At 41.8% G+C, this 26264-nt stretch overlaps 2 protein-coding genes across 3 annotated transcripts in view; one reads left to right on the top strand and one right to left on the bottom strand.

Moving 5' to 3' along the window:
• The window catches only part of usta (uronyl 2-sulfotransferase a), a 51335-nt gene extending 37964 nt beyond the window's left edge, over window positions 1-13371 (top strand). Inside the window, exons 4-8 of the mRNA XM_056428808.1 lie at window positions 4593-4672; window positions 4791-4944; window positions 10998-11095; window positions 11230-11387; window positions 11540-13371. Coding sequence (XP_056284783.1) covers window positions 4593-4672; window positions 4791-4944; window positions 10998-11095; window positions 11230-11387; window positions 11540-11832 — 783 coding nt within the window. The 3' untranslated portion in view covers window positions 11833-13371. The remainder of the gene's footprint in view (window positions 1-4592; window positions 4673-4790; window positions 4945-10997; window positions 11096-11229; window positions 11388-11539) is intronic.
• A 2712-nt stretch (window positions 13372-16083) lies between these two features.
• slc22a16 (solute carrier family 22 member 16) lies at window positions 16084-24401 on the bottom strand. Of its 2 annotated transcripts, none has more exons than XM_056428888.1 (8): window positions 24315-24401; window positions 23284-23760; window positions 22009-22126; window positions 19471-20026; window positions 18622-18749; window positions 17033-17142; window positions 16520-16619; window positions 16084-16373 (listed from the first exon to the last, which is right to left on the bottom strand). In XM_056428888.1, exons 1-8 carry the CDS (start codon window positions 24356-24358, stop codon window positions 16179-16181), a joined length of 1728 nt encoding a protein of 575 aa, XP_056284863.1. In that variant the 5' UTR covers window positions 24359-24401; the 3' UTR covers window positions 16084-16178. The 2 variants fall into 2 exon arrangements, with proteins under 2 accessions (XP_056284863.1, XP_056284864.1); XM_056428889.1 differs by having other exon boundaries at window positions 23284-23655; window positions 24315-24384.
• Between the last annotated feature and the right edge of the window lie 1863 nt (window positions 24402-26264).

The following is a 26264-nucleotide window of genomic DNA, read 5'->3' as shown; positions in this document are numbered from 1 at the left end:
AGCCGATGCTAAATACGTCTCAACATTCCTGACCGATTTGATGTTAATGTAAAGTCAATATTGAAACCTCTACATGTTTATCCATTTATGAAACTCTGAGACGCTGGCTGCTCAACCCCATCAGGCTCATTAATGCTCTGGTCATAAAACGGCTCTGTGATGCTGCTCAGAAACAGATTGCGCATTCCAGTGTCTGTGCAAGGGGGATCTGCTTGGGAGTGTACGCCTGTGTGTGTGTGTGTGTGTGTGTGTGTGTTTGTGTGTGACTCTGTAAAACGTAGCTCCGTCTTTGTGTGTTTTTTTGCATGTGTGTGTTGACCTATGCAGATCCAGACGCGTGTCGCCTAAGTTTAGTGTGGCTGGTCTCATCAGTTGTGGTTCTGGCTCCAGACTGCTGCTTTTCTACCTTTTTTCCTTCTGGCTCTTCCAGTAGTCCACTTGTATGTTTGCCCGGGGTTGATGCCTCTGTGTGTGGATTTCCAAAAAGGTGAAGGGGCCTTATTCGTCTGGAACTTTGCAGAGCTCCTGCAGCTTTGTGACGTATGGGGACCCATCTGTCCTTTTCAGTACATGGGCAACAGGCTGAGGGGAAGAAAGAGGAAAGACAGCATCTTTACTGTAAGTGGGTTTGCGTTGATGTGGGATCCAGTTTCCTCCCTCTTACCAACAACATTAACCAGCAGACAGTTACTCCACAGCCGTGAACCTTGTGTATCTGCATCACACAGCCACAGATACGCAAACACAGAAAAGGGACTGGCCCCAGTACAAACAAAGATTGTAAACAGTTATTCCCTAGTAGCATCTCACTCGAAGCAACAGTTTGAAGCTGTTGGTCACATTCAGATAAGTGGATAAACCAAGTGGATTAACCAATTTGAAGCCTTTTTTTTGGAAAGTAAGCAAATTAGCCTTTATTTTCATTTTGTATTGAAGCTATTTATTGCGGGTACTCTGTGTACTGTGTAACAACGTGGCAAGCCGATACATAAACGTTGCAAAAGCAGTTGTGGTATTTATCTGGACCGATCTTCCTGGAATAATTTTCTCAAAAGTCTAGCCTCCATATTTGTCTCTTACACAGGTGTTGAGTATTTGGGCTTACACAGAGACACATTTAATTTAGTTAGCTGCAGATCAGTGTAGCTTTCTGCAGTTTTTGGCTCTTCCTCTGTTTCCCCCGATGAGCCCAGTGAGGGTTCCACGGGGGCTCAGGAAGGATGGGGGCCGGGGGACTGCAGGTATGCCTGGAATCTCAGACTGTCCTCCACTTTCCCTCTGTCTCCCTGCAGCTCTCCCTGGTAAATGAGAGGGGGTCTGGCCAGACAGACCACAGGGGTGGGTCACAAAACACACACACACACACACACACACAAACTCACCAAATGTGCCAAATGTGTTCAGGGTCTGCACATCAACCTGGGTGTGGGGGAGGGGCATCAGGGGTTAGCTCTGGGCTAATTGGTCTGGACGAATAGCCGAGGGGCAGTATGTGGATAATAAACTCTTTTTTTATGTTGAATGGAAATGGATTAATAGAGACGCTCTGTCTCTATTAACTAGAAATGAATGAATGTTTTGACCTTTTATAGCAGAAAGTGGAATCAGAGTGAGTGGAAATGTACTGAGTTTATACAGGAGAAGTAGGGTGTTAAACCCAAATCTGACTGGGGCCTCAGATTAACTTCTCTGTGTACATAAACAAGTACACATATTACTGTTGCTGTCCAAATAGCTGACGTACCAGGGGCCTATACATAGTTCATGACAGCAGGACATTCAAACAGGACATTCAGTCCCTCAGCTGATCAATGCACTTTGCTTCAAATATACTTCAAATAAAAAATGATTCAGTCAACCCTCTCAGGGCTAAGCCCTGTTTACCTGTTTTCAGAGCTCTCCTTTTGTGAATGTCCATTTATAACTTCAACACTGTAATGCACATCAATTAATAATTAATAATCACATTATTTGTGGAGGACATTATATATATACTGTATATATATATATATTTAGAGATTCCCATATCATGTTTTTTTGTTGTTGCCGCCAATACCAATTGGCTGATAGAGATCCTTTTTGTTTTTTTCTGTTTTGTTATAGCAGCTGATAAACAAGGCTCCATGAAAATATTTAGGAAATATATAATTGTAATTTTTTATAAATAAAAACATTCTTACAATTAGTATTTTTCAATGACGATCAGATGCTTTGAGCAAGTGTCCTGAAATTAATCAGATCATAAATAACTCGCTAAAATCTATTTAGATTGCCGTGAAAACGAGCAACTAATCAACAACTCAACATGGATAAATGGATAAATAATCATATTTATTGTTGTCGATCGGTTCGGAACCCTCGTTGGAAAGATACAGTCGGGATGGAGCTGTGGCAAATTAAATTGAGTATCTAGATCGGGGCATTTGGGAGATGTAAAGATATCAGCCTGCTGAACACATCAGAATTCAGTTCACGTAACTATGGACTTTCAACCAAAATCAGACTGCTAATAAAGAGAAAGATTGATAATCAATAAGGATTAAACATGTATGCTGCTGATCTCGTAGTAAGCACTGAATTTCAGAAAATAAAATGTTTAGTAGATTGACAGTATTTTGAAGTGGTGCATTCATATTTTATGATTTTTTTATGATTTGCTCCTCACATCAAGATAAATAAAGACTTTCTCCAATTGATAGTCTGTTTGAAGTCTGTCTTTGCTGTAGTGAAGAGCCACTTGCCCAAAATCAGAATTTGTCTGAGATCAATCAATTCTTCTTTTTCTCTCATGAAGTGAGCATCAACTCTCCTAGTCTCCATGAAACAACCAGACGGGTTCTCTCTGCGGTGCTAGTAGATTCTGTTAGGAATGCTTTGTTGACAGTGTTTTGGTTCTTCTGTCGCTCTCTTTAATCTCCCCTGGAAACCAGAATTCATCTATAAATTGCTGAATTGAACCTATAAATCCCTTCCAATGCTCAAGAGGCACAAAGCCTGCCTTGATGTTGTCCTTTTCTGCTGCCACAGCTTGAGTTTATCAAGCACTGCATTTCCTTACAGAGAATATACAACTGTGTTTGATTGGGCTATTGTTCTTCCATCAAGCCCTCCTATGGTCTGCTCTCTCTCTCTCTGGGCCTAACATGTAGAAATGGGGAAATACTGACCTGATTGATCGAAGGTCAAAATCATGGACTATGGAATTCCCATAAACTGCACCAGGCTGTCACAAATAATTGAAAGTATTATGATATTATTATCTGTCCCCTTGCTATGTTCATATTCCCATGTCTTCTGTGTCAAGCCAGATGTTCCCCAGTCTGTGACCTCCCACACTCACATGTTTGCATCCATGTGGGTGTAAGATTATAAGATGTTGGAAAAAAAGCAAGTTTTAGCTTGAAGAACCCTTTTGGTTCTTCAGGCGAAGTCCTGGAATCCTGATGTGTTTCCTCTATAAAAAAAAGTGTTAAACGCACATCTGGATCAATGGGGAGTTTTCTTTCATGTGTATGCCTTCTTTGCCTTCGTTGCCTTCTTTGCCCTATTTCCCGGTCTCCAGTTTGTTTTCTGACTTTGGCCAGCGTGTTACTGTCTGGGTAGCAGAGGGAGTCATTGAATGTGTTCATCTGTTTGTTATTCCTTTATGTTTCATCCTTTTAAACTTCTACTACTACTCATATAGAGAATATTTCTACTCATCCCAAATTGAAATTGAGAATTAAATTGAATGAGTCTACTTTGAAATATTCTGATATTTTTCTGAGACTCAGAACAAATTAAAAATGTCTCTCAATTTCACAATTGTTTTTTTTTTTTTTTAATTAGCCATTTTCTCCACTTACAGAGACTTACATAGTCCCTAATGTGTTACATACATGACTGGGATAACTTAATGGCACACAGAGTTATTCCAATATGGAGGAATGATGAAGAACCTTCCATCAAAGAGCGTGGAGGGCACCTGCACCGTATGAGGAACGACTGCGGTATCTTTAAGTTTGTTGTGGCATGTGCGCCTGCCTCTCCATTGACAACCTGGAAAGCCTTTGGGGTGATCTTAATCTGGCATAGCAGCAGAGGAAGAAAAATCTTGGAATAATTGCTTTAAAAATGTTGGCTTTCCCGTAAATGATGTGTCAGAAAGAGATCTATGGCGATGAATCGTGTTAAATGAACAACACTTTCTGAAAGCTGTGCAGTCCAGGGGTTCAAACTGTGAGGTCTGTAGTGGAGGATTCTGAGAGGAGCTCGCATATGCTTTTGGTTATCGCCTATTCATGTCATAATTGCTGGATTTCTACCATGACGTATATATGGCTATCGTGACAGACTCCAAACTGAACATACTCACTGTTTGGGAGTTCCAAGTGAACTCAGAGAAGTGCCAAATGCCAGCTGTGTGTGAAGATTCAGGCTTAGGAGCTTTTTCAGTGGAACTTTCTTAGTTCTTATGTTTGCTTTTTTAAAATCTGCAATTCCTGTCACTGATCTCGCTCCATATGTTTTACTCTTTCATTTGAGTTTGAAACAGTTCATTCTTCAAGACAAATCAAATGTGTGTGTTTTTGTTTTTGTTTTTTGTTTTTCAGGTGGATCTCATGAAGAACATCAGTAACATCCCTCAGCCATTCCTCTATACACGGCATGTTCACTTCCTGAACTTTACCAGGTACAGTAGCCACATTGTTTAACGATGCTTACCAACAGCAGCGTGAAACCAGTAACTCCTCATCTATGTTCCAATTCTGTACAGGTCTTAACTTATTGTTCACATTTGTCTTTGTAAGGTTCAAGATAGAGCAGCCGGTTTACATCAACATAATCCGGGACCCCATCAACAGGTTCCTCTCCAACTACTTCTTCCGTCGCTTCGGTGACTGGAGGGGTGAGCAGAACCACCTCATCCGCACTCCAGGGATGAAAGAGGATGAAAGATACCTGGTGAGAGGCCTTTGTTTTCACGCAGTATTTAGTTATTGTGTGGCTTGAAAAACAAAGCTATTTTTTATTTTAGATTTTCACCCTTGTTGCCGATCAGAAAGGTTTGTATCAGGATAAATACATTCTCAGCCAGATCAGTCTTTCTATTCATAAGAAGTGCATCCTTGCTCATTACCCCCCACCCCCCTTTAACCACATAGGAACCCAAACAGTATACAGCGCTTTATTTGATTCTGCTTTACATTAGCCATGTTGCCCCAGTCTTAAGAGCAGCCTCCAAAGAAGAAACCCTTTCTCATAACAATGTTTTGAGAGTCAAACAAATGCTGAATCCTTAAGCCTTCTTCCCTTCTATCTGCCTCTCATCTTGGTCCCAGTGCCCTCAGGCCTATTTACTTTCATATGGACATTAGCTAAATCAATGTCTCGGCTGTTTATGGTTGGAAAAACGGCATTTGTAGTATTTGAAAGAGCTGCACTTCATGACTGAGTCTGTAGTTTGCAAATAACAGTACTTAAACCCTGTATCTGTTTTGATTCCAGGCCAGCCGGTCTCATAAAGCTCCGTTGAGACATGAAGTGAAATGTTGGATACTCATTTATTATTCTGTTATGAGCTTCATGTACACTAATTATGGAGGCACATATGCCAAAGAGTGTTTGAAGACAGACTGGTATATATTGTGTAATCTTCCACAAATGATTTATTTGAATCACATCATAATTTCTGCTTTAATTCACTCCTTAAACAACAGACACATAGAATTTCCTGTGTTTGCCACATGACTGTTTTGTTGAATTTGGGATCTCTGTGACAAACATTAACTTCCCTAAATGTTCAAATATAAATAAAAGAAAATGTCTTCTTCAAGGCAGAAATATATCAAAACCACCCTGTGCTCTGTACACATGGTGTTGCTGGAGGCAGCTTGATGCTAAACCCAATGTTTAACTCTGATTGTGACTCCAATTAGAGACCTGATTCAGAAGAACCACATCAGGAACTTGGTATCATGCTATGCAGAGTTGTTTACCCCTGTAGCTCCTAATGAAAGCAATACATCGCTTATTTGAGAGCCTTACTTAAAATGTTCAAGTTGCCTTTTAAAAAAAAATCTCTGTATGAGTTTAACACTGTGGAGGAACGACTGAAACACAGTTTGAGTTCAGCTGCCAGTGAAGTGATCTAATGTGAAGTTGGAAGTCCCCTAAAGTATAACAAACAACCACATCTGGGACTTGTGAAGAGGGTGGGGAAGTATAGAAAAAAATGTGTTTGTCAGCTTAAAACAATGATGATATCAATACTTTCATGGTGAATTAATATCCAGGCGCAAACACACCTTGTCAGTTGCCCGGCAGTCTGCAGACCCTGAGACCCTGAGAGCTCAAAAGGCCATGTAGGAGGAGTGAATGTCATTCTGGCTTGAGTCTGACTGGCTGTAATTAAGTATTGTATGGCTTTCCATGGAGTTTTGGACCATGTGAGTCGAGTTATTAAAGTATGCAGACCACGACCACGGGGGCCCCTTTGCTACGGTTAAAGGGGTGGGGGGAGCTTTGCTGCTCTTGACTGGCTTACCTGTGAGTGTGTGTGTGTGGGGGTGGGGGGGGGGGGTGGTAGTGGTGGGTGTGTGTGTGTGGGGGGGCGGGGGGGGGGGCGGTGTCCTATATTTAACATAACATGACTTACTATGACCAAGAAATGATGACATTCGTTGGTGCTCATTTCTTAGTTCAGGTAGAATACAGTATGTGATGTTTTATTCCAACTCCTGCCCTCCCCCTTCGCTTGTATTTAACTTTAAAATAGGACACATGGTATTGTTTATTGGTACTGAGTGTGTCCGTTTGCCACAACAACCTAACTTACCTAACAGTGTGCAGTTATCTGCAAAATGATATCTATAAACACCAGGATATGTACAGTATGATGCTGTTGTCGGCAGTTGCAGTAGACTGCTATATACTGAACAATGTGATGAACCTCCCTAAAATGTTAAGAATCAATTTATATTGTCACAGACAGACAGAGACTAAGAGGCAATAGGGGATATAATCTGTAGTCTAATATGTTAAGAAAGGGATTTTATGTTGTAGGTAAAACTAAGATTAGATTGAGGGTTACAGATGAAGTTAAAGCCAAGTGGAAAGTTGAGAGCTCTGTGAGTTCGTGTGCAGGAAGCAGATGTCCATATTTGTGTTTTGGGGCTTGCGGAGAGCGAGTGTGTCTCCACCTGACAAACCATCGCGACTGCAATAATAACTCTGAGCAACAATGTCACAGTACAGGGACTTATTTCATTCAATGTTGATATCCAAAATAAAGTCTCCGTATAAAAGCATTAGGTTGTGGGGAGATGTCCAGATTTGATGAATGGCCGGGAGGTGAATGCCCTCGTAACATAACATTTGAAATATCGGTGTATATCTGCGTGAGTGCCCCGCTATGTCAACACTTGGAGTTGGGACTAGTTTGAGAATATATATGCCCTGCCAGGTGTGCATTAGCGCCGTCTGTCCTGCGCTGGGTGTATATGAGGGGTGTCAATAAGAGAACCCTGTCAGGGCCGAGGGAACCTGATGCACGTGTCACTGAGACATTCCTGTGGTCAGCTTGGATTTTCCGTCAATCCTCCACACCCCTTTTTACACACACATACACTCCACTATACAGCCATGCTCTGGACACTTGAGCACAGTGTGTACATGCCCGGACTGTCACTTCAGACTCAAGAGCTTTTATTTGAAATTAAGTAGGTTTTAAAAAGACGGCTTCTTTATTTATTTCTAAAATAATCTGGTCAGGTTATTTTTGAGAGTGATCAGGTGTTGCCCTACCACAGAGTACAATGTGTGTGTGTGTGTGTGTGTGTGTGTGTGTGTGTGTGTGTGTGTGTGTGTGTGTGTTTGTGTGTGTGGGTGTAAAATGGTGAGTTCTCACAGCTCAAAAATACTGGTCTGATCCAGTGAGATTCCCACAGACCAGATGATTTCCCAATGAGTGACTGATCTGCTCTCATGTAACCCAACATTTACAAATGACACACACACACGCTCTCAAGGAAATAAGAGAGCGGCTTCACTGACATCAGTCATGCCCTGGCATGCCTTGACATTAAAAAGCGGTGGGGTGGTGTACCTGTCACAGGTTTGATTGCCGAAGGTGCAACCGCCACACGAACATTACAGGTGTTGTCTACACAAGGACGTCATTTTTTAGGAAAAGTATCTCCGTGGCCTTATTGTATTGTTTTTTTTAATGATGTGCAATTTATTTTTCTGTGTTGTCTGCCAAAGAGTTCAAACAAATGAAATCAGTTATTGCAGGTTTTAAATGTGATTTGACCTCAGTGTACCACTCCCATGCTCCTTCGATGAATGCTCAGGCAAACTCTCCCATAGGAAAGGTTTGCATCATTAATTACTCCTGATTTAATACATGCACACATTCCATTCAGCGGGAGGCCGTTGTAGAGATTAGGGCCTACAGTCCTCTTTGACTGCTCTGTTGGCGTAATCCACGGTGAGAATAGGAACAATGTGCCTGAGTGCGCAGACAGGAGCTCTCTTCAAAATACTAATGGGTCCTCTGAAGAGAGTGCGTATTGCCTGAGTGTGTGTGTGTGTTGTGTGTGTGCGCGCGTGCGTATTTGATTGTGCGTAGTTGTATATGAATGAGTTATGGCTGGATTCCCAGAGGTCCCCTAAATGCTTAGACACAAGGGTCCTGTATCAAGTGTTGGAGTGAAGCAGAAGAGGGACTTCCTGTCTATGAGCAGTGTGTTTTAGATACACTTCCTGTTTGCCTTTCACTGTTTCGTTGTGTCTGGCTCTCGCTTGCTCTTATCATTTTTTGTTCACAGTTGGCTTCATCCTGCTTTTTAGGGGATTTTTTGTGCAGCGCCGTATTTGAGCTGATTATAGAAAAAGGTTATTAGCGTGGAAAGTGTGTGTGTGTGTGTGTGTGTGTGTGAGAAATGAAACAGTGCTGCATTAGAGTTCAAATTAGTTCCTGTATCCACTTGAACCTTTCTTTTGATATATCTGCATGTGATTCGCACAGAGACTTCTATTGTTGTTGTTTTTTTTTACTGTAACACATATCACTGGCAGGAAAAAATAGACTGCATGGCAAGGAGGTATACCCATAATTGTCAATCTTAATACTATAAAATACAAGATGAAAATTAAATATTTCTTGAAATAACGATTTGAAGAAAAGCAGGTCCATGTTATCACAATTCCAGAAACGACCTATCTTCTAACAATAGCTCAACTCTTTTTTGAAAGGCTCCTCTGGGGCTTTGCTGGGGTTTCTTTGAAGAGCTTTCCAGTGGTTTGCTACACTTATCACCAATAAGTCCTGTTCCTGGTGTATAGTGCATCGCAGTCATAAAATCCAAACAAACCCTGCAGCCGCTTGGCGAATCAGATACAATTTCACCACAGTATGCGGTTGCAAGGAAGAAAACTACTGACATCATTTATGTCATCTCAATGTTATGTATATTGTCATTCACACGGTTCCTGTTAAGGCTACATCTTTAAACGCTTGACAGAAATCAAGATGTATAGTTATCAGATGTGATCTTATAGTTTGATGAGTCTCTCCCTTTCCTTTGTGTCATCGAGCAAACATGACATGAATATAATCGTCAAGCTCTCATAAACACGTAAACCCAAAACAAAAACGAAATAGAGCTAACTGCAACTGACAATCCAAGCTCCCACATGCTCACACACACACACACGGTGCCTTGCCCTGAATCCATGCGTACACCCCTGTCAGTGAGGTTTTTTAACAGCTCACCTGCTTCCGAGCGTTCATCCTCAGGCCCTCATATCTCATCCTCAAAAGCAGACTGCGTCCTCTGGGAAGGTCTGGGCCCATCGTCCTGTCTGACCCGACTCAGTGATTGAGCATGTTGGCCTCTGTGTTTGCTTTGACGAATATTGACTTATCAGAGTATTCATTATTAAAGGCGAGCTTTGAGGTAATCATTACAGTTTAAATTGTAGATCCCATCATCTTTTATGACACCATTTGCCTCATGCGTGTAGCTGTACGTGTGTTTTTGAGCATATGTGTCGTGTCTGCGTGTCTGCGTGTGCGTGACTCGTGCTGCTTGAAGTGTTTTGTTGCTCTGGACTTGTTGCCGTCCATAAGGCTTACGTCACCTGACACAGATTTGACTGCTAGTTCCACAGTGGCTGGCCAGCATCACTTGTCACTGCATGTGTGTGTTTTTAATTTGTCCTTTCCATATGTCTTGTTGTCTTTCATTGTTTAATAGCACCCACATTTAGACAAATGGTGTTTTAAAGTTCACAACTCTGATATAATAACTTTATTTCTGATAAGATATGAAAGTTCACCACAGTTGTATCACTGCATAATGACAAGTCGTTGTTTCCATCTGGTTTCTGGAACTAGGTCGTGGTAAAGATCTTTATCCATATTTTAATAACATACATGTTTCAAGTGAGCATGAATCCATGCACACCTTTGAGTTTTCGTACTTGATGCCCCGGCCTCTGAGAGCAGCTGAGGTGAAGGGGCAGAGCTTTGTGCTCAGGATGTGGATTCGCATTGCACTTCTCAGAAGGTGCTGATGAAGGGCTCCCTCTAGTGGCGGAAACACATAGTTACACTTCTGAGTGAGCTTCGTCAACTTGTATGAAACTATGAAGGAACTAGAACGGGCACTCGGTAGAGCGCATACCTTCGCATATCACAAGATTGGGCATTGAATTATGAACATTTTGTCTTTAGTTGCATGCCAATTGGATAGAAAGAAGATTTTGACCTTTTCATGACCTTGACCTTTGACCCGATCGATCCCAAAATCTAATCAAATGGTCCCCGGATAATAACCAATCATCCCACCAGATTTCATGCGATTCGGTTTAATACTTTTTGAGTTATGCGAGTAACACGCATACAAATAAATAAATACACGGCGATCAAAACATAACCTTCCGCATTTTCAATGCGAAGGTAATGAGTGCAGTACAATTAATAGAATTGTAATGTGTTTGTCTGCTTTCAGGATATCAATGTGTGCATTCTAGAGAATTACCCAGAGTGCTCCAACCCCAGAGTGTTCTACATCATTCCCTACTTCTGTGGACAGCATCCTCAATGCAGGTATCTACAGACTCAAGTTTCCTGGCAAATCATTTTAATGTTTTAAACATTAGTAAAAGTATCATGTATACCTTCTGTGTTGCTATTGTTGTTTTTTAGTCTCTTACTTTGAATGTGTCTTCTCTCTCCTCCAGGGAGCCTGGAGTTTGGGCTCTGGAGAGGGCCAAGCAGAATGTGCTGGAGAACTACCTCCTTGTGGGTATCCTGGAGGAGCTGGAGGATGTTCTGCTTCTGTTAGAGAGGCTCCTACCTCATTACTTTACTGGAGTACTCAGCATCTACAAGAGCCCTGGTAGGTGCCCATTACATATGTTTCATGTTGAAGATATCACATTTGTAATTGATGTTACCATTCAGAAATGTTTCTTAAAGTTGCTGAATATTGCAGTCTGATTCTTTGAGCTCTTCGTCTGAGTGTTTCTTTTATTCATCTTTTTTCTGAAGACTATAAGAAGATGGGGAACATGACAGGCACCGTACGTAAACACACACCCACTCTGGAGGCCCTGCAGGTGCTGTACCACCGCATGCGCTACGAGTATGACTTCTACAACTTCATCCGAGACCAGTTCCACCTCACCAAGAAGAAAATTGGGCTCAAGTCTGTCTCCCAACCCCCCGCCCACTCAACGGCTTTCCTCCGGGAGCTGGCCCTCCGAACCCTGCAGCCTTTGGATGAAGATGAGGAGCTGGACGCAGACCTGGAGGATGCTAACAACTGGCTGGTCCATACCTAAGGGCTGTTGGATGAACAGTGGATGTAGCCCAAAAGGAAGCTGATGTGTTGAATTGGCTGGCGATGGCTGGAGGCAGCCTGAGGGCAAAGGGGAGTGTTCCCCAACGTGGAGCATTCCTAAGAAAAGTGAGGTTTGTTGTGTGGATACTGAAGCTCGTGTTTTTTCGGGCTCTGTTTTCCATCTTTTGCCAGTCTCAGCACTGAGGACTATAGAGTTGAGTAATTGGAAGGACAAAATGCTTTATTTAAAAACGTGACCAAGGACAGTGGGAAGTACCGTTTAGCTCAATTTGCTTGACTCAAGTGTTGTTATAATTTGAGCTTGTTTTGGGGTTTGTTAATGTCAAATTTAACAAAAAAACACCATTGCTGTAATCTCCAGGAGAGATCACAAGATGTGGACGGTTAAATGTGTTGGGAAATATTCTAAATGTTGATCGCTCGGGCATTTACTGGAGGAGAGGACTTAGCCCAAGATAGAGGTTCATACGTGATGAAAGGGATGATCTTGTCAAAGCTGGAATGGGAAATGGTATCCACAAATAAAAAGTACCAAAACCCTTTTTGTATATTAGCTGTCTATGTTCCAAGTGCCAAACCCCACTAAGAGTTCCAGTAACTGACCATAAACCTTTGTGCACAGCTGGTGGAGTTGTGATAGTATTGGTTTATAACATTTTGTTTAATTTGTAAGATATTGATAGGTATAAATGAGGGTTAGACAGTAAGCACCCAATTATGAATTCAAAGAATTCCAACTTTGTGTGCATGAATGATTGAGTTTGACCAAACCAGTCGTGTGATTCAGCATGGATTTATTATTAGGCAGGTCATTTGTTGAGAGTCAGACACTAAAGTGAATTTATGGAGCGTAGTTTGTTCTATCCAAAGTTTAAAAGATTGAGCTTGCCAAATACAAGTGTTTCTACTGCAATGAATTCCAAAATTGTAATATACTGCATTTTTGCATTCTGAGGTGACTTTTTTATTACATTCTGAAGCAAAATGAGGGATGTGGTCACAAAACTTTAAACTAATCTTCATGCCAAACAGGATTATGTTTCTGTTTTAGGGTGTGAGTCCCATTCAACATATTATTATGAAAGCGTGTGAAGTGTTACCATTCTCAGCTCACACAAAATGTCCAAATATCCAGCAGCTATTCAGAGTACATATTTTTCATCAATCATGTGAGAAAAATAACCATAAGATAATATGTGACCGTTACCTACGTCCTACATTCCACCATCCTCATCTCAATTGTCTGTACCTTTTTCATTGTCCTGGTTTGTGTTCATTTTTTGCCCGTTTAATTTATTATTTTGTATTCGTTTGCATTCCAGATAAGATTCTCAGGAAGGAAAAAAAGATGTCTAATATCTTGATCATTTGTATTTTGGTTTCTGGCGGCTATGAAACTATTTTTGGTATTTTAAGGTTGTCTACAATGGGTTTATATCAACAGCTGAAACTTGTTAACAACAACTAATGCAGTCCATCATTTTAAAGTCTTCAGAATAAATGTCCTCTAACTATTGCAGCTATTGTCTCTGTTTTAATTGTATTTTTTTGTGGAAAATCCATATGAAGAAGTTTGTGGTGGCCTCTTCCTCAAGCTGCCTGTAATCTCCCACGCTCAGATTGATAGGTGGCTAGGATCAGAGCAGCCTCCATCATTATGCTCACGTGCATAGCTCGCTCTCCCCTGCAGAAGAATTTCCATCACTGCACCCGACTTCCCCTCATCTTCCTTTTAACTTCCCAGTTGTGAAATGAACTTCCCTATCCTCTGATGAAGTATGACGTGTATGTTCCTGTATCCACTTCCACCTGTCTTCCTACTTTATTTGCAGTTGATCTTGCTCCTGCCGTTTCAAAGTGTATACATGATGCGAGACTCTGAATGTAGTTTGGGATGATGCATGTGATGATGGTTTAATCCGTCGCCTCGGTATTGTCGGCTCAATCCCTAAATCCCTTGACAACCTCGGAATGACATCTTTTTCTAATCGAGCCACTGAAAGAAACAAGATGCCCGATATTTCATATAAAATACATCACCGACAAACGGATTATGGTAATCTCATTAAAATAATTCTAGGCGAAATGATTCATTCTTTAAAATAAAAATCTTTGGCATTTGGCCTCCTGACTGAAGAGGTACGGTGTGTGTGTGTGTGTGTGTGTGTGTGTGTGTGTGTGTGTGTGTGTGTGTGTGTGTGTGTGTGTGTGTGTGTGTGTGTGTGTGTGTGTATGGCCTCTGTTCCGCTATCCGCCATCTGTGAGGTCGATATGACATAAGTTAAGTGTCGAAAGTTTTTATGACATACTATGTCATGACATTTTTTATGTCACATTTTTATGATGTCTTTATTCCATACTATATTATAACTTTTTTATTGGCCTATTGTACCTTTGGACTACTTATTGATTTATGAATGTCCCGGCCACAGGAGTTTAATGCTTCACTTCTGTGTAACCGACCGTTATCAGCTGATTATAATACAGTGACTATCAATAGTACTATCTCTTACAACCTCACTTCAAAAGACCTCAACAATCCCTTTAACTTCCGGATTCCTGCGTGCATGTAATATGTAATAGTCCATCATTTACTGTCTTTGGTTCACAGCCCCTACAAAACGTTCCCATGTGTCTGTATTACAGTAGAAGCACTGTGATAGTTTACTTCCACCCTCCTTGCACACACACATGTGTGATTCTATACATGTGAAGACCCTCATTGACACAGCACATTCTCTAAAAACATGTCTTAATTCCCAGTCATCCCTCCGAAGGCCCTACTACGTCTATAGCTTGGTTTGGTCCTCACAAAGGTAAGACTGCAGAAACAGCCCGGCTGTTAGGGTTCAAATGAAGTGCATAACTTACATATTTCTGTGCACACACACATACACTGTATACTCGTTGTGCAGCTGCAGAATTTTCGACAGCAAAGCTGAACACAGAGAGCTTGTTCATGTGCTGGGTGATGCAGAGGCGGGGGCAGTGTGGACCTCCTCCTCACATAGGAAGCCGTTAGTGTCGGTGGGCTGTTCCCAGACCTGCTCTGTATTCCTCGAATGACAAAAATAGATTTCCTAGTTTTCCAGCACCAGGTTGAACCAACCCTTGACAGACAGAGAGAAGAAGAAGAAGAAGAAGAAGAAGAAGAAGAAGAAGAAGAAGAAGAAGAAGAAGACATTTTAACAGGCAAAGGCATTTGTAAAATATAGTTTTCCTTATTATTTCTGTTGAACTACTGTTATTCAAAAGATACATAGACTCAAGACATAATTTAAAAGCGTAAAGTTTTAATGTATTTGTCCATAATGAAATAAGACAAAGAAATTGTTCATTAAAAAAATCTAACTGTTGATTCTAAAACGGTTCAGAATGTAATACTGAGCCTGAGCACTTTCTTCACTGATTGATTTTCATGATTTATTATTTTCCCTCAGATTAAAGCGCCACACTGGATTGATATGACACAAACACATGCTAGTTGTATACCACAATACTGCAGAGCAGGTGAATACATCTCCACACTGCTGTGCTCTTTCCCGTCTTTGGTCCAAACATCAGGAGATCACATCTGGACTCTTGAACTCTGTAATGTAGTGTTACGCTTCAGCACCTAAATTGCATACACAGAATAAACATAGAGAAAGCTAGGACACTAACTATCGTAGTTCCTATCACACACGCACACACACACACACACACTCATATTACATAACCAAGTTAAAGCTATGAAATGGACTCTTTAACAAGATGGAACTGAGGATACTGTCAAACTGAGTGTAAAAGTGAAATGTACAAAGGCTAATTTCACAGTGATATCTAAAACTGGATGCCCTGAGATACATTTGTTCACATCTTGTCTCGTTGCCTAACTGCTTGTGTTTCTCGTCTTCTCCCAGATACCATCAGTTATATGGTTAATACAAAGTCATGGGAAAAACTACATAACTAAGATTGAAGTTGTCATGAACAGAAACGATCCAATAATATATGTCATGTTTCCTTGGTCTTGGACACACGCACACACGCACCCCCCCCCCCCCCCACACACACACACACACATGATTTTCTTCATCATCAAACTCATGGACTTCTGTGATTACATCGTATCGGTGACAGATTGTTGTGTAACTGTGATCTGTATGCGTGCAGAAGGGTTTGTGTAATGTCTCAGGATCCGAAAAGTACTTCTTCAGTCACTTTGCAGAAATAAATGTCAACAAAAACGTAATTTCAAGTTCACGCGTTTTTTCTTTCCAACAATCCACAAAATCATGATGACGTTAGTATTTCAGTCTCTTGGGACCTCTAGCAGTTTCAAACTCAGGCCTTGGCTTTCCGATGGTTCATCTCCAGCCCTTCCTCAGCATCTTTATTGCCCAGGGCTGAGTCCTTCTTGCTGGGCTCGGATCCCAGAGCTTCAGCCTCTTCAAAAGTGGTTGTTAGAGGTCTGCCCAGGGTCTCGGGCAACCACAACGTCAGCACACCGATAATGAATGCCAGGATTCCCACGATGAGCTGTACAGGGGGATGAGTAAAGGAAACATAATTATTCAATTTTGTTCTGTAGCCAAGATGCTATTGTGGGAAACTGGCAAGTGGGAATAATGTGCAAAGATGACAAAATGGACAAAGCAATCAAACTTTAAATAAAATCTGTGTACCTGTGGTAGGTATATCCAGACATCAGCCAGGTACACGCAGAAGGGTGCAACCACGCTGCCAACACGGCACATCATACTGCCACTACCCACGGCCAGAGACCTGGAGGGAGATCACACACAGTCAGCAAGGGATGTCAGTTCACAGTCATGTGCCCACCACCACCACCACCACCACCATCACCAGCAGAATCAATTACAGAGAAGAAACACTTCTGGTAAAGTGTACCACATATCCAGCTGCATAAACTCTGATGACTATCCATGTATAATTCAAACTATGTTTCTTGTTCTTCTTGTTTTTCTATGTTTTTGACAATATGTCCATAAGTATATTCTGTGGAAATTGGTAAATCTACAAAACAAAAAGTTAAAGACAGACATGAGTCTTTATTGATTACATTTCATTCCTTTGACTGATAGTATTCTCACCCAATTGTAGACAAAAAGACAAATCTCGGACAGATACTCTGTGTTTCCTGGGGCTGTATGTGTTTTGGTTCTGTCAGCTCTCACCTGATGATGGTTGGGTAAAGCTCACAGGTGTACAGGTAGATGAGGCCGAAGGCTAGAGCAATGGCAAACTTCCCTGTCATGGCGAGAGCAATGGCCAGTGCATCGATGTCCTGTGGAAAGAAGTCAGTTGGACCGTGAGAGGCAAGACTTGTGAGTGTGTGTGTGTGTGTGTGTGTGTGATCCAATCCAAATAACATTTACTTTTTCTGTTGGTCTGAATCAAATAATCTTCATTTTTGGCTGTAATGTTAGGAATGAACATGTCCTTTATCATTTAGTTTTTCTCATCCAATAAGGAACTGATCTGACATCTTTGGGAAGCTGTCGGTGCTATGGAGTCTCTGCATGGTGCTAGTGTACAACATGATGTAGCAGCATGTGGGCTGCTCGCATGGAAACGGCCTCCTCTATGGGCCGGAACACTGATAACATTATTTCCAAAACAAGTTGCCAGTGGTGGTGGTGGGAGGGAGCTTTGTCATCCAGAGCAAATGCCAGATTTGCTAAAAAGCAATCGTTTTGTAATAATAGCATGCAGTGCAGAGTAAAATGTATAAGTCAAAACACAGATAGGGAAAGTAAGGCCTGTACATGTGAGTCAGTCACTCCCTCACTAATGCAGTCCAGTGCGCTTTGTAGACACAACACAGCATTTAAAAGAAAAGAGCACTCAGCGCAGCCGGCATATAAAGGGAGACTGTTACCAGTACTTTCTGAAACAGAAGGAGGTTTTGACTGCAAAATAAATTCTCAGAAACGTAGAAAGAAACGTGCTCAAAGAGAAGGGATAGAACCCCAAGTCCAGAATATAAGAGCACATTATGAAAAGATCTAGAGAGAAGATAAGCTATCCTTCTCATAACACTGATGAAAGCCAATCTGTCTGTGAACTGGTCTCATAGGAAATAACAAAAGACACTGAAACGTGTCCATATGTCCATATATACTTAGTCATTGAAGTGTTTCTCAAAACTTAAATCACACTTAGTTATGCTAGAGACTATGGTATGTTTGCCAAGGTAATTAAGTTCCATACACTCTGGTATTTGAGAGTGAATGTTAGCCGGCAACTATTCTTTGTGTCTTCCTGCAGAATGAAAAGTGACACAACCAGAGTGGAAAGAAAAAAGATAACACGATAAACCAACTGTCTGTCCTCGGTCTCCGCGCCAGCACATTTTGCAGCTCACGCTCGTGGAACGCCCTGTTCAGAATGGCTTTCAAGGTCAAAGTTCATATTTACTTGGACATTGCAGCAGCTGTTTGCCAACCCAACCATCAGCAGCCCTACTTTGCGTCAGAGCTCAGGACACACATACTGGGATATACATGTGTCATATATCAGAGGTCAAAAGTTAACAGTGGTCTAACGACCCAGGGTGATGTCAGAACACTAAAAGTAAAAGCTAACAGCACAGACAGGTCATTTTGAACAAAATTATTGTTGCAAACTTGAATTTTGTAACTCTTAAGGAGCATGGGGCCACTATAATTTTGCAAAAGCCAGTTTTAAAACCCTAAATAAATAGTATTGATGATGCATCTCACGCATCTGATGCAACACACACACACAGACTTTGTGTACGTACAGCAGGTACCACAATGATGAGCATACAAGAGATCCCGGCCAGAATCAGGGAGGGGGCACAGGTCTTCTTCCTGCCAATCCGCTCCATTGCAAAACAGCCAACCAGGTAAGAGGGAAGCTCCACTGCACCTGGAAACAGCCAATTACAGCAGCAGTCTGTCAGAGGTTATCGGAGCACTGATACTTTGACCAAGACATTCTATCTTGGGGACCTAAATAACCTGCATCTGCAATGTTGGAGAAACTCTGCCTCCCAAATGTTTGCTATTGTAAGTCCCTAAATCACATACATGGGGATCTGAATGAACATTCCTATGGCCTTTAAAGAAAGCACATTAAATTATTGGTGTCTGAAAAAAGACATAATGAAAAGACTGCATATCATCTGTAGAATTGATCAAAGAAAAATAAAAGATGTTCTGATGAATTTAAGAAGAGAAAAAAGGAAAACTATCAAGCTTGCAGCTGGAGAGCTGTTCTTGTAATTAATCAGAGATAAACAAAGCCAAACTTGAAAGAACAGAAATGATCTCACTCCACCACCCAACAAAATCCCAACAAAATCCCACTCTGTTAATTTATATGACCCCAGATGAACATGATATATAAAACATGATATATTATGATATGCAGCTCCAACATAGCAAGTAGAGTGAAATCTGAGACACGATCCCACTTTGCAGTTAAAACCCACATGATGTAAAGTAGTACAGCTGTTGTCAACAATTTCTCTAAGAACACAAATATACCTAGAAGTGGATGACGAAAGCAGGATGTTGTCTTAAAGTATCATTCCCACTATTTCCCTCTTTTTTCATACTTCATTCACACTCATCACACAATCACTCACCAGCCAGGAAGAGGTTCATGTACTGGTTTCCTCCGAGGTTGACTGAGCCCAAAGAAAAGACGTAGTAGCCCAGACTGCCGATGAACCAGATGGCCCACACTGTACATGTACGACGAGCCATCTTCCAGGTTCTGAAAAGATCCAGAATGGACAGCTTCTTTTGGGGCCGTGACGGCTCCTTTGCCTCGTCCAGCAGAGCTCCTCCGTTCTCTCCTTCCTCCGGCTCCAGGAGTTCCTGCACCTTCAGTTTGCATTCAATGCCGTTGAAGCTGGCGATTGCGTCCACCAGGGTCTGAGCGTCCTTGTAGCGGCCCTTGGCCATCAAATAAAAGGGCGTCTCTGGGAACTTCCAGCAGAGGAGCAGGAAGGGCGATGTGCATGTGGAGAGGATGATCTGGTAGATCCACCAGACCCGCACCAGGTAACCGGTCAGAGCCACCACCATGACGCCGACAGCAAAGGCCGCGTGCACGTGCATCGAGGTCCATGTGCGTACTTTGATGCCAGTGAACTCCGTGACGTAGACAAACACCACCACCAGGTAGCCGCTGGACACCTGCCCAAAGCAGAGATGGGAATGAGGAAAGGAGGGTGACGGATGAAAGGAAGAAGAGGGAAGGAGGATTGAAGGATAAAATGAGGAAAAGAGTCAGAGAGAGGAAGAGATGAAGTCGGATGTAATGATGAAAAAGGCGAAGGAACACAAATTTATAACATAGATGCAGGCGACAGCCTTCATCAGCCTTTTGTGTCAGTATTCTTGTTTAGTTGTGAAGTGTTTCAGTATTTTAAATGATGCTTGTCTTTTCTTTGAGTAATTTATAACTTTTACAGAACAACCGCAGAAGGAAGCTAAATGTAAGAGTGGCACAAGCAGCAAAGAATCCCCAAATAAATCTTGCTTAAAAGTTGAAATGGATATTCTTGCTTAATCCAGATGTGCATGCTGTTCACTGGATCCACTACTTTGCATGTGGATGCATTTACACAGAACACAAAAATCACAGGAAGATTTTTAATGTAGAGTTAAATGTTGACATATCTGCAATTTACAGGTAAAATATATTTTCCGTGCGATATGGCAGTAATCAGGTGTTAAGTCCCTGTGGTCTTCGCTATCTGAGGGTCAATGTGAAAAACAACAGCTGTAGCGGAGAGGGGGGGGAGTGTTGGTCAAAGTCTCAAAGTCAGAGTTCTTTCAGCACAGCTCACTGCCATGTGGACTACCCTAATGACTTTCCCTTTTTCCTTGTAAACATGCTGTTTTACACACGTTTTATCTATCGCTGTACATAAAAACACCAATGGGGTTACACAAATATACAAAGACACTCCTACTTTCTAGCTCTACAGCTGTTCACATTTCAGGTATTTACCTGTATTTGCAACAAACTTTGACTCAACTCAGATGTAAATTGATATGCTATATTTATATATAAACATATATCTGGGCTTAAATAGATAGACACTAGCCTGTTATATCTCAATACAGTTAAAGTTGTTCTTGGTTTTGAACAATGTTAGCAATAATGGGCTAATTCTTGCATTTCCTTTTTTCAAAGCTTATTTGGGTAAATACCTCACGCCCAAGAAAAAAACATGGTAGACTTATAATATACAGACAAAGTTACACGTTCATAGAAAGTTGTGTTTTTATCATACACAGCGAGAACAACCATTTTGCTCTGGTTTGCATGTTTGCTTGACTGCAAAATGACGACCAGGAGGAGGTATTCATAGAGAACCAAAGCGATTGGCTAGAAACTGGAAGCCTCATTTTTTGTTTTCATGAGGTTGTGGGTTCGATCCCCGCTCTCCCCATTAGTTGCAAGTCGAAGTGTCCTTGAGCAAGGCACTGAACCCCCAGTTGCTTCGGGCTTTCCACCGCAGCCCACTGCTCCTTAATAACTAAGGATGGGTTAAATGCAGAGAACTAATTTCCCCTTAGGGATTAATAAAAGTGTATATTCTATTCTATATTAGGGCACCTTTAAATAACTGTTTAACCCTTGTGTTGCCTTAGGGTCATTTTGACCCGAATTGAAATAATACCCCTCCCGCCTTGGGGTCATTTGACCCGATTCAATGTTTCACCCTCCTGTTACCTTTATATTTACTAACATATTTTACCCTTTGGGTTCAATTTGACGCCAGTAATTAAAACCTCCAGAAAATTATTAGAATTAATATTGTTTTCCAAGTTTAAGTGTGAGGCACTTTATGTTTGTTTGTTGACTACCGAAAGAACACCGACATTAAACATTGAATGGGGTCAAATTAATCCTAAGATTGGTGGGTCAAATGACCCGAAGGCAACACAAGGGTTAAAATACAATTTCACAGTTTGCTGAATTGCCTTTATTTTATAAAGTGTGAGGAAATGTACTGAAAATTCACATCACAGTTGCTCACCTACCTATTATTTTGGTATATATCGTTCCACGGAAATTAAAATGTCAATTGCACCAACCATGATTGTGCATGGCATGCAAGAACACACAGTACACACACACACACACACACACAGAATGAACTTACCATGGCAAGGAGGAAGCGGAGCACCACAAATAAATAGTAGTTTCCGGAGAACGCTACAGCCACCCCGAACCCGAACTGACAGACGCTGGTGAACATCAGGATCCTCACACGGCCAACTCTGGAGGAGAGAGACAGAGAGAGAGCAGGTGGAGAGACAGAGAGAGAGATGAAGATGATGTCAAAGTTGTGTTGTGCTTCCATTATACCGCTGTAATCAAGGTATTGTTAGACCAACATGATGAAGGCATTCAATGGCATACAATATATTACATATTTTATTAATGTTGCAAACACAAAAAGTACACAATTTCGTGAGGCTCTTGAGGTTCCGCTTTAAAATGTTAGCTGTGATGCGAGCACCTTTTGTCGTAAACAAATCATAATATTCCCTCTCAGCAGCGTGTGACAAAACCTTCACTTAATACCTCACATATTTGCCTCAATTCTTCCTCTACAAACTCACCATTCTCCAGCTCTGTGTTTAGAGGAACATAAACATGGCACTTTGCTTTACACTTAGAGGGGATGCTCAAGCACCCTTTGGATGCTAAATGTAACTCCCGGCCAGCAAAACTCGACCTCAGTGTGAGCCATGGGGATCAATACTTTTACAATGCTCAGCCAATAAAGTTATGTAACCAATAGCCAGAGTGGATGATTGAATAAGACCTAAACACAAGACGAGATGCAGTGAGGTGTGATGATGATATCCTCATCCCTAATGGCCATTGTTATAAACATGTAATGGGTACTTCGTGAGACCTCAAAGGACACTTCCTTTGTACACAAAGCTCCTACATCTAAATGCTGACCACTTTTAGCAGAACTGTTTGGCTGAGTCACTTGGTCCGTCATTAATGTCCCGGGACTTCTTTTGTTTCCCTGGTACTCTCACCTCTTCTTCTTTCGTCCTCAACCATACCAACCATCCACTTTTCCTGCCTGACGGTCACTATTATCCTCTCTCTCTCTCTCTCTCTCTTATGCTTCATGCCCCAACGCTGAGTAGGCGACTCATTCCTGTGCTCGCATATCAACCGCTGAGCATTAGAGACGACAGTATCATGTTTACAGTTGAGGCAGAAGTGTGTTGATGTCTCTTGAAGCTATGACTACATGTGCAAAGGTTTATAAAGGCAGACTCTCTCAACCAGTCTCTACTGCTCTTACTTTCCTTGCACATGTGAAAAATAACTGCCTTGTATGGTAAAAACTCTGCTTTATACGTCTTTCATGGCACAACTTACCTCCCCAGAGGTGCCCGCCCCTGCTCACCTGTCAGCGATGTCGCCAAACACGAGCGCTCCGATCAGAACCCCCAGCATGAAGGTGGGTTGGCACAGCTTGGCCAGCCACTCATTCTCGCACACCAAGTCCCAGTCCGTCACGATGCTTTGGTGAATTTCAGTGTGGTCGTAAACAAAGTTCCCATCGCAGGCTGTCGCCGTTTTGTTGCCATCAAAGTCGTACGTAAAGTATTTGGGGTCGATGCGCAGGGCGCTGCGGCACTGGCTGAGCTCCCACTGCGCACCTTCAGTCGTCTTCACCACCAAGGGCCCGGTGCCCGACTTGAAGACCGGCAAGATGTCTTCCAGGCTCGATGCCGTCAGGTTGCCGTACAGGACATCGGTGATGTTGCCAGGCACGCTGCACACAAAGTTTGGCGTCTGCACTAAGAAGACAGAGGCCAGGTAGTGGATGCCGCAGGCGATGGCCTGGAAGACTGCGGCAAAGTACAGACATGCCTGAAATCTTATAAGAAAGAAAAGGCTTTAAACCTGTGCTGGAAACAGAGCTGAAGAGGAGATGATGAGCGACTGAGCAGCAATCAAACAAGTCACCGAGCAACTCATTGTACACATCCATATGAGGCTCTGTCCAGTTGGTTAAAAATAGCGGATAGAAAACAAGTCCAAATCATAAACTGCTTTGATCTAACACAAATGTTGAGACAAGTTGGACAGTGGACAAGAAGTGAAACATCTCACCCTTGACCTTTTACATATGGACTATCAAAATTGTTTGTCTTGGAATATAAGTTGTTATTTTCCTAGCGTTTTTAAACATCTGCAGACAAGTGGACACACAAGTTCCTCTGAGGTGAAGACCCTCGGGGGAAGCATTCAGATATGGCAGGAATTTTTTTTCTTGATAATGATCCAAAAGCAATCTGCACAAGTGAGGACACATACATGTGTTGTTGTTGGTTTTTTAAACGCCCAACTGGCTATTGATGACAGCAGCACAACAACAAAACAATTCATTCATAAAACAACAGGACACCTGCCGCTTTATAGGTCGGATACCTTTTGAAATGTCCGAGCTCGTCGAATATTCTCTCCACGGTCATTTTTCTAACGGCGGATCTGTCCGGTGCGCCTCTCTCTCTCTCTCTCTCTCCTCGCTCACTACTAAAAATGAAACTGTGGCTTTAACAGAGCGGACGGAGGACAAGAGGGGCGCGCGGTCACACGCGCACACAAACGCGCACACGCGCACGCGCACACATACTTGTGACCGCGAAATCAATGGGGGAGATGAAGATGTTTTGGGACGTCGCGGAGAATGTCGCAATTTAAAGAAGTTATTTAAGTGAGTCATGTGATTTATGGTTATTCTGTCAAACTTTTTCTCTGAAATTGAGCCATGACAGGAGCGACCTGCTCCAAAGCCAATACACAAGCAGCTGCTGTGCACATGGCCGGCGTTCACCACTTAAATGGAGCGCCAATGAGCTACTGAGTTCACACTATTCACGAGGTCAGAACTCTGAATGCTGCATCAGGACTACAAAAAATGACAATATGTGAGGGGTCAGGGTTTTTTATTGTCAAGTTATGAGTTTTGGACATCTACCTTTACAACTCACCAAGAGGTCTGAAAGAACATATTTTGAATTAAGATGAATATATTATGATCTAGCTTATTGTTGATGTGTGTGGCTCAGGGCAAACTCCTTATGTTATGCCCATTATTTTCTTGATAAGGTGAAACGTCAGAAAATAGAGATGCCCATTTTAATTCCCTGGACATCTATGATTATCTTGTTTTGTCCAATTAATACAGTCCAAACCCCAACATTATTTAGTTTGCTCTCCATTAAGACAAGGAACAATTTCACAAATTTTAGAAGATGGAATCATAATATATTTGGCATTCATCACTGTTCAAATATAAATGAATTGTTTTAGCTTTACACACACTGAAACTTAGCATATTAGTCTCTAACTGCACTTCACAGGTAAATCAAATATTTGCTGATGCTTTATGCCACACACTATAGCCAGAATGCACAGCACAAGCCTCACACACGTGTGCATTTAAATCTCTGCTACATTTGTGTTTAGTTTTAAAGAAATATCCAGTTATGGGCCACTATATGCACCAGATATTAGACAAATCAACCAAAGAAACAGGCTAATTCCTGACAAAAAGACCACTTGTGAACACCGTGTGTCTTTGCACATGTTCCCTTTGAAGCCTTTTATTAATGATTGATATGTGCAGTAGTTATGGCTGTATTGACTTTTGCCTCGGCTGGATCAGCAGGACTATGACCAATGAGGCTGAGTGCGAAACTCCCAGTGAAACGCTTCATGGGTAATTGAGCAATTTTTGTGTGACAGGGAGAAGTCTCGTGGCCACTGAGCAGTGTGAGTGTGTGTTTGATGCTTTGGAGTACAGACTGGGACGTATGTAACATATTGTAATGCTTGGGTGAAACATCATAGACAATAGAGGGACTAAATAGAGCTGAAACATAAACTGAAGAAATACCACCACATCATTTTAATATTGAAGATTAGCAAGGCTTTCCCTAAGCATAACAGCATTAGTAGCGATTTCCCTCGTAATAAGAGAAATATTGCGAGTGACAGCCTTGCTGTGCTCAGCTGTTGCTCAGCTGCGCGGCCCCGCAAAAGCGCGCCGCCTTCACAGGACAAGAGAGCGGCCCCTCCCCAACCCACTTAGCTGCGCGCGCCTATACTCTCTGCACGCTCAGACAGAGCAGCAGAACAGAGAGCCAGAACATAGACTGAAGAATTATTTTGAGGATAACTATTAATTTTTACTTTTTGAAATGTTGTTTTAAATAAATGCATTATTTTACCAATTTTTTATTTTTAAATTAATCGATCAATTGCCTGGCTAGCTCAGTCGGTAGTGCATGAGACTCTTAATCTCAGGGTTGTGGGTTATTCATTTTTAAATTGATCCTTTTTATTTTTTATAGTTATCTATTTATATTTTTATTA

This window comes from Pseudoliparis swirei, chromosome 12, assembly GCF_029220125.1.
Source record: "Pseudoliparis swirei isolate HS2019 ecotype Mariana Trench chromosome 12, NWPU_hadal_v1, whole genome shotgun sequence".
Taxonomy (NCBI): domain Eukaryota; kingdom Metazoa; phylum Chordata; class Actinopteri; order Perciformes; family Liparidae; genus Pseudoliparis; species Pseudoliparis swirei.
This window is presented reverse-complemented; position numbering and strand designations above follow the sequence as displayed.